This window comes from Phacochoerus africanus, chromosome 8, assembly GCF_016906955.1.
Source record: "Phacochoerus africanus isolate WHEZ1 chromosome 8, ROS_Pafr_v1, whole genome shotgun sequence".
Classification (NCBI taxonomy): domain Eukaryota; kingdom Metazoa; phylum Chordata; class Mammalia; order Artiodactyla; family Suidae; genus Phacochoerus; species Phacochoerus africanus.
The window spans coordinates 80,782,836-80,799,071 of NC_062551.1; the positions used below are offsets into that span (position 1 = coordinate 80,782,836).

Here is a 16,236-nt window from a genome sequence, read left to right on the forward strand (position 1 = left end):
AGGGAGTTCCCACCATCATGGCTCAGTGGTTAACAGATCCGATTAGGAACCATGAGGTTGCAGGTTCAATCCCTGGCCTCGCTCAGGGGGTTAAGGATCCAGTGTTGCCATGAGCTGTGGTGTAGGTCACAGACACGGCTCAGATCCTGAGTTGCTGTGGCTCTGGTGTGGGCTGGCAGCTACAGCTCCAATCAGACCCCTAGCCTGGGAACCTCCATATACCACAGGTGTGGCCCTAGAAAAAAGACCAAAAAAAAACAACAAACAAACAAAAAAACACAAAAAACTTGCCTGATATCACAAACGCAGTTAATAATAATCAGAATTTGAAATGTATATTCTTACCACTTCAGAGATTATAAAAAGAAAGTTATAGAGTTTGGTAGAAGCTGAAAACCAATTTTATTTGTTTATAATGTCACTTTATATGTTTAGCAAGTTTCAACAAAATTCAAACATCAAGAAATAAAATTTCAAGTTTTCTACCTTGACAGCTGCTCCTCTGTCTTCAAAATGAACAAATGCATAATCTTTCAATTTCTTCACTCTTTCAAGTTTTCCAAATTCAGAAAATGACTTTTCCAATATTTCTTCTGTTACTGTAGTAGCCAAGTTTCTCACAAATAAAACTTTCACCTAATACAACAAATATACAAAACTGGAATTGGCTATTTAATTTTATATTTCTTTCAACCTTCATGACATAGGCTTTTTTTTCTCTAAAACATTAAGTGCAACTGCTATCATAGAAAGTATGAAACTATCAAGAAAATGATTCTATTAGTTACCAATCATATAAATTATCAGTTCCTTCTCCTGCTACGTCATTAAAGTACCTAATACTGTGAACAGGACCTTCAAGGAGCCAACATATAATTATTATTGAATTAATTTACATATTTATCATGGTCCCTAACTCCCCCTTAAAACAAGTTTTTCTGTTTTTCCTCCCCTGAAACTGGATGAGCTGATTCTAAAGTTCACATGAAAAAACAAACAAGAATAGCCAGTGAAAAAACAAAATTTAGCAGGCAGCTCTACTAGATATAAAAAGCTATCAATTCAATGCTTTTATCATTTAATCAGTGTAATGTTAATCTGCACAAAGGTGAAAGTTCCATCCTTACCTGACACTATATACCAAGATAAACTCCAAGCTGATTAAAACTTTAAGGGGGAGGGGGGATGTTGAAAGTATTAGAAGAGGGAGTTCCCCTCGTGGCTCAGTGGTTAATGAATCCAACTAGGAATCATGAGGTTGCAGGTTCGATCCCTGGCCTTGCTCAATGGGTTAAAGATCTGGCGTTGCCATGAGCTGTGGTGTGGGTCGCAGATGTGGCTCGGATCCTGCGTTGCTATAGCTCTGGCGTAGGTCAACAGCTACAGCTCCGATTAGACCCCTAGGCTGGGAACCTCCATATGCCAAGAGAGCAGCCCTAGAAAATGAAAAAAGACAAAAAAAAGAGAAAGAATTAGAAGAAAATAAGGGCAATTCCTTTATATAACACTGCACTGGAGAAGGCTTTATGACTTAAAATCTATCCCTCATGAAGGACTGAAAAATTTAACTACTAAAAAGAAACAACTCCACACAGCAAAAAAACACCCTAAGTCAAAAAAACAACTTGTATCACAAAGAGTTAACTTCCTTCATATCAGAGCTCCAGAAAATAAGAAAAATATCAACAGAAAAACAAATGAATAGAAAGATAGATAAAATTCATGAATAACATGGTTCATATAAAGAACCATAAATGGTCTGTATAAAAAAAACTTCAACTCTTAACATAGTAAAGAGAAGCAAAACATCAAAGCTTTGAGGTACTATTTGTTATGAAATTTGGCAAAATCCGGAAGTTTGATCCTACACTGTTTTGACAAGGATAAGGAACATCAGCCTTTTGTATTTTACTGTGCGGCGGGTAAAACAGTACACCTCCTACAGAGGGGAATACGGCCATATCTTAATTACATGCAATTACCCTTTGGCCCACAGTTCTATCCCTGAGGATCTATCCTACAAATATATCTACACTTCTATTAATTGAAATGATATACGCTTACTCGCTGCAGTATTATAAATAAAATAATAGATATACCAAGTTCCCATCGTGGCTCAGCAGTTAACGAACCCAACTAGTATCTATGTGAATGATGGTTCGATCCCTGGCCTTGTTCAGTGGGTTAAGGACCCCGAAATGCCATGAGCTGTGGTGTAGGTTGCAGACTCAGCTCAGATCCCACCTTGTGGCTTTGATGTAGACCAGCAGCTACAGCTCTGACTCAACCCCTAGCCTGGGAACTTCCATATGCCATGGGTGAAATCCTCAACAAAAGACAAAAAGACAAAAAAAAAAAAAAAGAATAGAAACATCCATGGTCCAGCTGAATATACTACAGTACATCTAGAGAATGGAAAATTACATAGTCGTAAAAAATGAGAAAAGACCTCAAGAGCTGATATGGAAAAAAAAGGCAAGGATGCATTGTTGCTAAGACATTTCTCCCCGTTTTTGTATTTCTATAACAAGGGTCCAATTTAGTCAATGAGATAGATAGGCACTTTTCATAGTTTACTTAGCAGCATTTTATAATTTCTTAGTGGTACATAAAATAATATATCCTTCCTTAGAGATGATGAAATATGATGGTGAATAAAGCAAACAGAGATCACTGAATACAGCTAATAACCATTTGTCTAAGAAGTAGGGAAAGAAAATAATACATCCTCATATTTGCCTCTATCTGCCAAAGGAAGCACTAAAAGAATAAACCAGAGATCACTAACACTGGATGTCTATAGGGGACAAGGAGGATACGGTAGATGGAGCTAGAGGCAAAAATGGGACATCTCTGTCTATACCTCTCCATGCAATTGTGATTTGTGAACTAAGGAAATACATTACCTATCCAAACAAAAAAATTAACACACCCACTGAATGAATTGATGCCTCAGATAAAGAGCTGAGTAAAAAAGATTCTGGGAAGATATTAACTCAAGGGGGTTAAAAAATGTAAGGTTTTCCACCTCTACCATTACTCCCTGCATTTTTCTTTTTTGGCCGCCCTGCAGCAAAAAGGCCGGGATCAGATCTGAGCCATAACACCAGATCCTTAACCCACTGTGCTGGGCGGGGATTGAACCCAAGTCCCAAAGCTCCCAAGACATCGCCAATCCCATTGTACCACAGATGGTACTCGTTTCCTTCCTATTTCTTAATAGTGCCATAATGAGGTCTAATTCTAAATCAGATAGGCCTCCACTGGCTTATTTATATTTTTAAAAACTCAACAGAAATCTTTTATTTTTCCTGAGATTAAACCAAAGCATCAAAACATACTATATAAAAATTACTAGTTGAAAATTATGTTTAAAACATTCAATAGAAAAAAAACACCTTTTAAGAAAGATACATTTAGGGAGTTCCCATTGTGGCTCACCAGGAACAAACCAGACTAGTACCTATAAGGATGCAGGTTTGATCCCTGGCCTTGCTCAGTGGGTTAAGGATTCGGCATTGCCGTGAGCTGTGGTGTAGGTTGCAGATGCAGCTTGGATCCCGCACTGCTGTGGCTATGGCTAAGGCCAGCAGCTGTAGTTCTGATTCAACCCCTAGCCTGGGAACTTCCATATACTGGTGGGTGTAGCCCTAAAAAACAAAAACAAAAACAAAAAAAAGAGAGAGATACACTTAGGCTCTTCTTTCTGGTTGACTATAAAAATGACCCAGGAGTTTCCACTCTGATGCAACTGGTTCAATCCTCAGCCGGGCACAGTGGCTTAAAGATATGGCCTTGCCACAGTTATGGCATAGGTAGCAGCTGCAGCTTGGATTAGATCCCTGGCCTGGGAACTTCTATATGCTGCTAGTGCAGCAAAAAAAAAAAAAAAAAAAAAACAACAAAAACCAAAAAACAAATAAACAACTTGGCAAAAAAAATCTTCAATGAATAGCAACATTGATAGAATGAAGCACCAGCAGAAGCTTTATTCTATTGGATATACTAACCCCTTTCTCCACCACTGAAGAGAAAATAATAAAGAAGTATTATTCAATTAAGTTTATTCACTCAGTATTGGTCAAATTTTATAGAGGCCTCCTTTTCATTCTGAAACTTGTTTTTGATCCAGGAAGAATAGTTACTAGAGAAAATCTTGAGGTTTTCTAAGATTCAGGATGAATCTCAATCTGAAAGGTTACCAGAGGTATGAGGGAAGTAGTTGATAAGCAAATTATTATGTTTTAGATTTTCTGAGACATTATCCCCTCCCCCTCCTTTTGAACACACCATGGCATGCAGAAGATCCCCAGGCAAGGAACTGAACTTGTGCCACAGCAGTGAAAATGCCAGATCTGTAACCTGCGGAGCCATCAGGGAACTCCCCCCCCCACCTTTAACCTACAATGCTATTTAAAGGATTTTTTTATAGAATATGCAATACAGATTATAGTCAGTTTTTACAAGGTAGATTCAAAGTTGTAAGGGACCTTATGAAGACATTTATCCAACCCAAATAAAATAGGTAACATCCAAATTTAGTAAGTTTGCTCAAAGTCACAATTGTATCAGGAGAAAAAAAAAAGTGGAGTTAAAATCAAGCTAATAAAGGAGTTCCTGCTGTGGTACAGTGGGTTAAGGATCCAGTGGTGATGTAGGTCACAGCTGGCTTGGATTTAATCCCTGGCCAGTAACTTCCTTATGCCATGGGTCCGGCCAAAAAAATAAAATTAAAATAAATCTATTTAGTTTAAAAAAAATTTTTTTTTTAAATCAGGGATGCTTAGACATAGAGAACAGACTTGTTGCCAAAGGGAAGGGTGAAGGGAGTGGAATAGACTTAAAGTTTGGGATTAGTAGATACAAACTATTACATTTAGAATGGATAAGCAATAAGGTCCTACTGTATAGCACAGGGAACTATATCCACTCTCTTGGGACAGACCATTGTGGAAGATAATGTAAGAAAAGGAATGTGTATGTGTATATATATATTTGTGTGTGTGTATATGTAGGTGTATATATATATATATGAATGAATGTGTATATGTATGCGTGTACACACACACACACACACACACACACACACACACACACACACACACACACACATGAACTGGGTCACTTTCCTGTAAAGCAGAAATTGGCACAACATTGTAAATCAACTATACCTAATTTTTAAAAAAATTCAGGGCTGTTTAGATTCCTTGTCCTTTTCCTTCACACCCATCTACTCAAGAAATATGAGAAAAAGATAGTAAACAGTACATCTGAGTCTCTCTGGTTCATTCTCAATGGATCTCCTTTGCTCAATGCAAAGATGCTCTTGCTTACAAAAACTTTATTATGCTAGTATAAACCAGGGCTCTCCTCCAAACTAATCAAGAGTGAAGACTGCCTCCTCAGAACCTGGAATAAAAAGCTCGAGGAAAAAACTTTTCAGTTCAGAATAATCCAACCAGTAATTTATGGCCATCCAGAGCTGCTGCCTTCCTGAGAAAGAAAGAGACATACACTAAAACACTCAAAAACTTACAAAAAGTAGCAGAGATGTAACTATGATGTGTTGATTACATCCTAGGAGTCACCCAGAAGAAAGCCTAAGGACCAGGATTCATGGAACCATTCTTTACCAGGCCAAGATCCTGGCAATGCAAGTATAAGACTTAGGAGAAAGGTGTGCATACACGACTTGTGTGCATATTTTGCCACTACTGTGTATAAAAGCAATCATGATAACCTTTTGCCTTTCTTCATGAAGAAAATACTCTAAGGGATCTTGATCATTAGAAAAGAAAAGCTTTTTAAAACAAGAAAAAGGTGGAGTTCCCGTGGTAGCACAACACAAACAAACCCGACTAGGATGCAGGTTCGATCCCTGGCCTTGCTCAGTGGGTTTAAGGAGCCCACATTGCCATTAGCTATGGTGTAGGTCGCAGATGAGGCTTGGATCCCACGTTGCTGTGGCTGTGGCATATGCTGGCAGCTGTAGCTCTGATTCCTCGACTCCTAGCCTGGGAACTTCCATATGCCCTGGGTGCGGTCCTAAAAAGGAAAAAAAAAAAAAAAAAAGAAGAAAAGAAAAAGGAAAGTTAACTGTAAATCTAAAATAAAATATAATTCTCAACCATGTAATAAGTTACAGTATGGTCAATGAAAAATTATAATTCATAATCTTCAAAGCTTTACTTCTCTTTACTAAGACCTTGTCTTTTTTTCTTGTCTTTTTTATCTTTTAACTTTTTAAACTTTTTTATCTTTGTATCCCTTATAGCGCCTAATGCTAAACAAATTCTCAGTATGTACAGAAATACTTAAAAGGATTTCATTTCAGTTCCTTTTACACATTTCATCTTCAGAAAAAGGAACGGTTAACAGAAATTCCTGGATAACCAAGACAGGCTGTTAAATTTGGTGCCAAAGTGGGGCCCTGTCTAAATAGTTAAGATCAAGAGCTACAATTTGTATTTACTGTAAAACTTGAGAAATTCAAGCTTTCTTCTGAGTACAAAATTTAAATGAGAACTGCACCCTTCAACCCAAGAAATTGCATTTACCTTAGCCATGACTTCTGGATCTGGTTCTTCTACAGGGTCAGCCCATTCAACTGTAACTACATTTCCCCATACTTTTACTTTTCCACTCATCAGCCGGCGTCTGGCTTGTGCTGCTGACTTGTGATCTTCATATTCAAGGAAGCAGAACCCCCGATTCTTCTTTTTGTCATCGGGTTGATGATAGAGAATAACGTCCACCAAACCCTCTGTTAAACCAACAGCCAGATATATAAGCCAAAAGCATCCACCACACATCTAGCGATTAGGCAGACCTAAATCCACTTGCCAAAGAGCAAAAGATAACTGAAGACGCCTCAAAATGATTCACTAATTACCTAGTAGACAATTAAATCAACACTATTAGAAAGAGAGTTTGAGTATTTTATACTCCCTTTTAATTTTAGAGGTCCTGAAGGTACATCTATAAACACTAAGTCCAACTACTGTATTCTGACATACAACATTCTACAATGTTTTAGAATGTTTAACATGACCTTAAAATTTATGAAAATACTACCAAGGGACTTAAAAAACAAAATTATTAATACAAATCTGTGAACTAACACTCAACAAGTAATCATGACCAAAAATCATCCTTGAATCTAATTTTTCAGAAGTTACTATTTTTACCAAGAATAACTGCTTAAAATTGATGTACCTCTGGTCTTACTCCTGTACCCCCATCTTCCATGTATATTCTGTCTAGGCACTCCCTACTTTTAAGTACTATCCATATCATTAACAGTGCTTAGATTTTACTTCTAGCAGCAAGATCCAGAATATGATCTGGATGTGGGAGAGCTGAATAAAAGACTAGATAGAGATGAGGTGGTCACGAAACAAGGAGGCTAGGATATTGGATGGTCCATCCATATAAATGTTAAAAGTACTAACAGTAAGTCAATTTAGGACATAAGAGAAAGACTGTGAGCCAGAAGCAATCTTCAATTAATGAAATGCTGAAACCAGAAGAGAAAGAGATTATAGCCTGAAGGAAGAAGAAAGGACTGTATACCTGTACAACATCTAGACGACAAAAATATAAAATAGTGTTTTTTATATGGGATGGGGAAGTAATGGGCTAAAAAGTTTTTCATGTTTTCGTTTTTTCTTCTTTGCAGGGCCTCACCTACAACACATGGAAGTTCCCTGGTCTAGGGGTTCAATCAGAGCTGCAGCTGCCAGCCTACGCCACAGCCATGTCATACCTGAGTCATGTCTGCAACCTACATCACAGCTCACAGCAATGACAGATTTTTTTTTTTTTGTCTTTTTCTATGGCCTCACCCGCGGCATATGGAGATTCCCAGGCTAGGGGTGTGATCGGAGCTGTAGCTGCCGGTCTACACCAGAGCCACAGCAACGTAGAATCTGAGCCGTGTCTGCAACCTACACCACAGCTCACAGCAACACTAGATCCTTAACCCACTGAGCAAGGCCAGAGCTCGAACCTGCAACCTCATGGTTCCTAGTCGGATTCGTTAACCACTGAGCCACAACGGGAACTCTAGTGTCAGATCCTTTAACCCACTAAGTGAGGCCAGGGATCGAACCAGCAAACTCATGGACACTATGTCAGGTTCCTTTTTTTTTGGTCTTTTTGCCTTTTCTAGGGCTGCTCCTGCAGCATATGGAGGTTCCCAGGCTAGAGGTCCAATCGGAGCTGTAGCCACCGGCCTACGCCAGAGCTACAGCAATGCAGGATCCGAACCGAGTCTGCAACCTACACCACAGTTCATGGCAACGCCAGATTCTTAACCCACTAAGTGAGGGCAGGGATAGAACCTGCAACCTCATGCAGGTGGATTCGTTAACCACTGCGCCACGACGGGAACACCTATGTCAGGTTCTTAACCCCCTAAGCCACAAGGGGAACTCCTAAAACGTGTTTTTTAAATGAAGCTAGTGGAATTTCCATTTTGACTCAGAGGATTAAGGACCCAACACTGTCTCCATGAGGATGTGGGTTCAATCCTGGCCCTGGCTCACTGGGTTAAGGCTCCAGCATTGCCACAAGTTGCAGCGTAGGTTGCAGATGCAGCCTGGATCCAAGGTTGCTGTTGCTGTGGCATAAGCCTCAGCTGTGGCTCTGATGGACCACTCCCGGCCCAGAAACTTCCAAATGCTGCAGGTGCAGCTATAAAAAGGAGATAAAAATGCAGCTAGCATTAGTGGATCTCCATCAGCATTTTAACAAAATGAAGTGGAACAGGAAATATCAAACTAAATCATATAAAGTGAAATACGATTTTGTCAAATTTTGTTGTATATACCTCTGCGATATAAAATATTCTTCTCAATCAATCCCATGGATTTAGAATTGGAAACTCAGAGAAATCTGATCTAGACAAAGTAAGAGGACGGATGAGGATAAGAACTCTCATCATCTTGGCCCTAAAGCACACTGAATGTCAGGGGGGAAAGCTGAAGGCTATGACAGAGGCCCTAGCAAAAGCCAAGATTCGGTTAAGGCAAAGGAGTGAAGGGGACACTCCAAGAAATTCAGAATATAAAGAAAGCTGCTTCACCCAAACCACTAAAAAGCACAAAGGAAGCAATTTGGACACTGAATAGATATGTGAATACTTAGCTTAAAATAACGTTTTTAGAGTTCCCGTCGTAGCACAGCAGAAATGGGTCCGACCATGAGGTTGCAGGTTTGATCCCTGGCCTCGCTCAGTGGGTTAAGGATCTGGCATTGCCGTGAGCTGTGGTATAGGTCACAGGCATGGCTCGGACCTGGCGTTGCTGTGGCTGTGGCCTAGGCCGGTGGCTAGAGCTCCAATTGGACCTCTAGCCTGGGAACCTCCATATGCCGCAAGTGCAGCCCTAAAAAGACCAAAAGACAAAACAAACAAAAAGATACCCATTTTTTTCGCACTTATAAATAGTACCACAGATTTTCCAAAACTAATTTCTAAATACATTTTTGTTTTACCTGTGACTTTACTGAATTCTTCCAGAATGTTTTCTTTAGTCTTATTCTTCGGAATTGATCCAACAAAAAGCCTGTTGTTTGCCACAGAAATGCACACTCCAAGGTGTTTACCAGGGCGAATTTCATAGCTGTCACACTGAAAGGAAGAAAAGAACCGGACACCCCACAACCACCCCAAACTCAGAACAACTGATCTCAATCTAAAAAACTGAACAATTTAAGGTCAAACATGCCTTGTTTCATGAACTCACAGAGTTCCCTCACGTCTGCCATAACATAAAATGTTTATTTTTAAACTTGTCGCAGCCTCTCATTTTAGTTTGGTTTTATTAACATTCACTCTTCCACTACAGAAAAATGACTCAAACTTACTCACTTTATCTTAAAAAAAAAAAAAATCTGACTTCATATTTCAGTATTATCTATCTGAAGATTTTTTTCCCAGAGGAAAAAAACACCTGAGACTGATCATTCAGGTTCCTTGGAGATGAAATCAGACATTGATAAGCCACAGGCAACATAACAATATATAAAGAGTAACCACTATGTTTAACCAATGCAAAAGAAATTTAGAATTTCACACTATACACTTAACATAGAATTCTAAAATTTTCAAGTACGTATCAAACAAAATACTTCCAAAAAAAACAGACGAAATGATAGGAATAAAAAATGTTTTATTTAAATGGCTATGGCGATGATTTCCTTGATATACTTTAGCTTCTTATATGCTTTAACATTACTTACCTACTTGTTAACTAAAATATATAATTTAAAAAAATCATCCATATGTTGCCAGATAAAAGGAAATAAAACTTTGAAAATTTCTCAGTATTAAATAAACAAACTGAAAGAAACGGAAAACTGGAAGGAAAAGTCCATAATAAAAACTGAAATCTGGAGTTCCTGTTGTGGCACAGAAGAAACAAATCCGACTAGGAACCATGAGGTTGCAGGTTCGATCCCTAGCCTTGTTCAGTGGGTTAAGGACCTGGCATTGTGCCGTGAGCTGTAGTGTTAGGTAACAGACAGGCTCAGATCCTGTGTTGCTGTGGCTGCGGTGTAGGCTGGCAGCTGCAGCTCCGATTGAACCCCTAGCCTGGGAATCTCCATATCCCTTGGGTACGGCCCTAAAAAGCAAAAACAAACAAACAAAAATAAAAACCCAAAAAACTAAAATCTGGGTCAAGCTAGACGTAGAACTAATTTGGAGGCACTAATGAAACCAAAAGCCTTGGTGAAAGAGGTTACCATTCCAGAAGAACTAGACTAAGTAAGCCTTTAGCTCTCTGGCAAAAAAGTTTGCCAAAAAATGATGTGCTATTTTGAGTTACTGAGATGGTTGCATCTTAATACAGTGGAAGTGAAGATACAATTTGCGTAACTGTTAATACTACTACTCTCCACTGAATTAAGTACAGAGGGTAAAATGCCCTACATAAAGGAAATTACCCAAAGATTAGTTATAAAACAGTATGAAAGATAAACAGAAAACTAGAGGGTCAGGGAACAAAAAGACAGAAAAGAATATACTTAGAAAACTGTACGATGATAAAATCAAAATGGATTTACAACCATTTCCTGAATTGTGTCCTGTGGCCCAGTTACATTCCCCAGAACACACCCCAGACTTCATCACACATAGGAAACTTCAGATACTATTCATTCCAATAAATAACTTCTTGGAATTACGGGAGACTTTCTCTAACACCTTATTTCTTGGGTATTTTCATTTCTTTTTTTACTTTTACTTTTATAATCAGAAAAAAGAGCAAAGGTCACATATCAACCCAGTCGATACAAAAACATCAAAGCAAAGACCTAAAAAAAATGAAATAATGTTAACTGCAAACATTTTTAATTGAGGTTATTTCTCTCAAATAATGATTTGCTGGAAAGTGGACATTTATCACATACCAGTTTAACAGCTTCCTGGGCAGCTTCCTTTCCACAGAAGGTGATAAATGCATACCCTCTGTTCTGACCAGACAGTGGATCCATCATAAGACGAAGGTCCCAAATGGGACCAGCCTTTTCAAAAAGGGGCACCAATTCATCCTCGTATAAATCTCTTGGTATTTTACCTACAAAGACCTGAAATTAAAGCCTCTGTGTTAGAATCCCAATGTAAGCATTTGATTTCAGAGCCATAAAGCTCAGCTCCCTTTTTTAGGGAGTGGGGATACAAAGATCTCATTAAGGAGAAGTGGGGACAATTTGAATCCTCCAAAGTAAACCCTAGTCTTTATCATGACCCTTGTGGCATCAACACAAAACAATATTCTATGCGGAAAAATGGAAACTGATTAATAAAAGTGTGCAAAATTTGTACCAACTCTAAATTCTGAATTATGCCTCTTTTTCCTCAAAAAAAAAGGAATGAAAGACATGTATAAATCTTCATGGAAATATGCCCCTTTTTTTTTGGCCTTTTGGGGCTGCACCTCTTGTCATATGAAGTTTCCAGACTAGGGGTCAAATCTGAGTTGTAGGTGCCAGCCTACACCACAGCAATGCAGGATCCAAGCCATATCTGTGACCTACACCACAACTTATAGCAACGCCGGATATTTAACCCACTGAACAAGGCCAGGGATTGAACCCTCATCTTCATGAACACTAGTTGGGCTCGTTACTGCTGAGTCACAACGGCAACTCCAAAAGGGTTCAATTCTATGTGAGCAGAGAGCTTACCTCTTTTTCCCCATTTTATTTCAAGCAGTGAAATACCAGGAACACAACAGCTGCTCATCTTTGAATTAATACATGGATGAACATCTACCTCTTAACTGTAACTGATGTACTAGATCCCATCCCTTCTTTCATGCTTAAGGACACTTGGTCCAGCAACAATTTTATCAAATTTCCCCCTTTATACATGGATCATTCCCATCAGCACATTAAGTGTAATTACTCCCTTAAAATTTTAATTAAAACAAAAACATATCTTGACTACAACACAACCCTTCCCAGCTACTGTCCCATTTTTCTGCTACCATTTGTAGCAAAATTACTCAAATGAGCTACATATACTTGCTGCCTCAAATCCTCATCTCCATTCTTTTGAATCTTCTCCAAATCTGGCTTTTAGAACCATTCCAGTCAGTCACTAATGACATCCATGTTGCCATAATCAAATGTCTATTCTTAGTCCTCATCATACTTGGGAAGTCTGATATAACTGATCATCCTTCCTTCTCTAAAAACTTTCCTGACTTCTGAGACCAAACTCCTGATTTTTCCTACCTCATTGGCTCTTCTCAATCCCCTGTACTAGTTTCTCTTTGTCTCCCCAAATTCTAAATGTTGAAGGGCTGCAGGAATCAGATGGTAACTACACCTAAACTCATAGTTTTTAAATACCATCTAGATGCTTATGCCTCCCACATTTATAATCTCCAGTGAGAACTCTCCTATCAACTCCAGACTCATATAACCAATTGCTCACTCAACAGTTCCATATGGATGTCTAAGAGACATCTATCTTTCAATCCTACTAATTTGCTCTTTTCTACCACCTCCTTCACTTCCACAAATGGCAACTCCATCCTGCCAGCTGTTCAGGTCACAGGTCTTGAAGTCATCCTTGGCTTCTTTCTTTCAAATCTCTGTATCCAACTCATCAATAAATCCTATTAGATATGCCTTCAAACAATCCAGAATTTGACCACTCCTCACTCACTTAAGCTGTATCACCCTGTAACATTATCAAACCTATAAACCAGCATTCATTAACAGGGCATGGAACTTAAAAAAAAAAAAAAAGTTACTGGAGTTCCCATTGTGGTAATGGAAATGAATTTGACTAGTATCCATGATGATGCGGGTTTGATCCCTGGCCTATTCAGTGGGTCAGGGATCCAGCATTGCTGTGAGCTGTGGGGTAGGTCACAGATGCGGCTTGGATCCTGAGTTGGTATGGTTGTGGTGTAGGCCGGCGGCTGCAGCAATGATTCGACCCCTAGCCTGGGAACTTCCATATGCCACAAGTGCAGCCCTAAAAAGCAACAACAAAAAAAGTTATTGAGGAAGTTCCCATTATGGCAGCAGTAACAAACCCAACTAGTATCCAGGAGGACACAGGTTCAATCCCTGGCCTTGCTCAGTGGGTTAGGTATCGAGCGTTGCTGTGAGCCGCACTGTGGGTTGTAGACGTGGCTTGGATCTGGTGTTGCTGTGGCTGTGTCTCAGGCTGGCAGCTACAGCTCTGATTTTGACCCCTAGCCTGGGAACTTCCATATGCCTCAGGTGCAGCCCTAAAAAGACCAAAAAAAAATTTACTGATCAAATGTATCCTGAGAGTTACTACTGTGGCTCAGTGGGTGAGAACCTGACTAGTATTCATGAGGATGCTGGTTCCATTCCTGGCCTCAGTGGGTTAACAATCCAGTGTTACCACAGATGCACCTGGGATCTGGTGTTGCTGTGTCTGTGGTGTAGGCCTCAGCAACAGCTCTGATTAGTCCACTGGCCTAGGAACTTCCACGTGCCACAGGTGCGGCCCTAAAAAGAAAAAGTGGTATTCTGAGATAAAAAATACACAAGAGTAACTGCAATTAATTTTAAAATACAGTTTTTAGTGTGGCCAGGCTCTCTGGCCACACCCAGGCCTAGCCTGGTTAGAATATTTTTTTGCACTTGACAGTATTTGTATCTGAATATTTTAAAACTGTTCTGGGAAGTAAATTCTGCTTTATATTATTTCTATCAACATAATACAGTGGTGCTTCAAAATTACATCGTTTACCATCCACATTTTCTCCTACCTATTATGAATATATGTAAAAGCAAAGAAAGCATGTGTAGTGGCACTATAAAAATACAGTTGAACACAGCCAAGTGAGGAAGCTAAGTGTCAGATCTTTTTTTTTTTGGTCTTTTTAGGGCCGCACTCGCGGCATATGGAGGTTCCCAGGCTAGGGGTCAAATCAGAACTGTAGCTGCTGGCCTACGCCACAGCAACATGAGAGCCAAGCCATGTCTGAGACCTACACCACAGCTCACGGCAATGCCGGATCCTTAACCCACTGATCGAAGCCAGGGATTGAACCCGCAACCTAATGGATACTAATCAGATTCATTTCTGCTGAGCCACAACGGGAACTCTTAAGTGTCAGATCTTTACACTACTTGTAGAACATGTGTCTATATTTTTAGAACCACCAGTTTTGCCTCATTAAGCATACCTAAAGTGAAAAAAATCTGTATGTCCAGGAAAAGCAATTTAATGATTACGTCACAGAAAAAAATCATAAGAGTAAGCTCCCTGTACTCAAGATTATCATTTGAATGTTAGAAGTCCAAGTTACAGCTTTTCCATAAGAATACTGTTCTACTTTAGAAGAAACATCAACAAACCTACAGTCAACAAAGTACTCAATATTATAGTCACTGGAGTCCATGAAGAAATGGGCCAAAAATACTGATTTGTTTAAGAAATAGAAGATGGCCTCATTTTAAGATCAGTTCAACTTAGAAATTAAAACTTGAAAAGACTGAAAATAAATTGTATTCCAAAACTAATCAGCATCACTCCTTTTAAAGTTTTTTAAGCTCCATTTTAATTAACTAAAATGTAACACAAATTTTTCCTTTTATTAATTTGTTGGTTGCTGAGCTACTCTGGCTCCATATGAGCTATTCAGAGTAAACCCTCAGTCATGTGCAGGTTAATTCTCCCCCTCCACAACCAATAGAATCTAGTGAATACCATTACGGTTCTCCCTTTACTCACTAGGCATTGAGGCTTTGAAAAAATTTTACCTGTCCACTATCTATCCATTGATTACTTCAACAGGAATAAAGGAAGCCCTCTGAGACTCCAGAAGGAATCAAGAGAAGCAACCTGGCAGCTAAACAGTCTTTTGATTATCTTCCATTATCCAACTTCACTATTTTGCAAACACAATAGCTTTTCTTTACATATAATTCAATCCAGGTGCTACAAAGTCATATACTTAAGGCCTATCAAATACACTGCTTCTTAACACTTTCATTTGCTAAAAAACCAGAGTTAGATCCCAATCTACCATTTCCTTTGAATTCATCCACAGAATATCAATACTATATTCTTTAAACAAGAGCTTATTATATAGGAGTTCTCTTGACAGCTGTGGCTTGGGTCACAGCTGCAGCTGGGATCTGATCCCTAGCCCTGGAACTCCATAATGCCACAGGGCAGCCAAAAAAGAAGAAAAACAAATATATATAATTTTTTTTCTTCCATATGCCACACTTGCAGCATATGGAAGTTACAAGGCTAGGGGTCGAATCAAACTACAGCCACAGTCACAGCCAAAGCCATGTGGGATCTGAACCACACCTGCAACCTATACCACAGCTCACAACACCAGACTCTTAACCCACTGAGAGAGGCCAGGGATTGAGCCCACATCCTCATGGATCCTAGTCGGGTTCATTAACCACTGAGCCATGACAGGAACTCCCTAAATATATACAATTAAACTACTGTATGTTATGTAAGAAAGTTGCCAAGAGAGTAAATCCTAAGAGTACTCATCAAAAGGAAAAAATATTATTTTTTCTATTTATTTAATTTTGGATCTATATGAGATGGTGGATGCCCACTAAACTTAGTGTGGTCATCATTATGTGAGTTAAGTCAAACCATTATGCTATACACCTTCAACTTACATAATGCTATATGCCATGTATTTCTCAATAAAAACAGAAGAAAAAGGAACAGAAAAAAATAAAGAATACAAAGATACTATAAGCAGA

At 39.0% G+C, this 16,236-nt stretch overlaps 1 protein-coding gene across 5 annotated transcripts in view; it reads right to left on the reverse strand.

The window, feature by feature from the left end:
- Positions 1-16,236, reverse strand: part of HNRNPR (heterogeneous nuclear ribonucleoprotein R) — a 35,675-nt gene that overhangs the window by 4,241 nt on the left and 15,198 nt on the right. For 3 of the 5 annotated variants that reach the window (XM_047792417.1, XM_047792413.1, XM_047792414.1), the window contains 4 exons: positions 11,413-11,589; positions 9,496-9,631; positions 6,558-6,772; positions 487-636 (listed from right to left, as the gene is read on the reverse strand). In XM_047792417.1, coding sequence (XP_047648373.1) covers positions 487-636; positions 6,558-6,772; positions 9,496-9,631; positions 11,413-11,589 — 678 coding nt within the window. The remainder of the gene's footprint in view (positions 1-486; positions 637-6,557; positions 6,773-9,495; positions 9,632-11,412; positions 11,590-16,236) is intronic. The other 2 variants (XM_047792418.1, XM_047792416.1) reach the window with 1 other exon arrangement.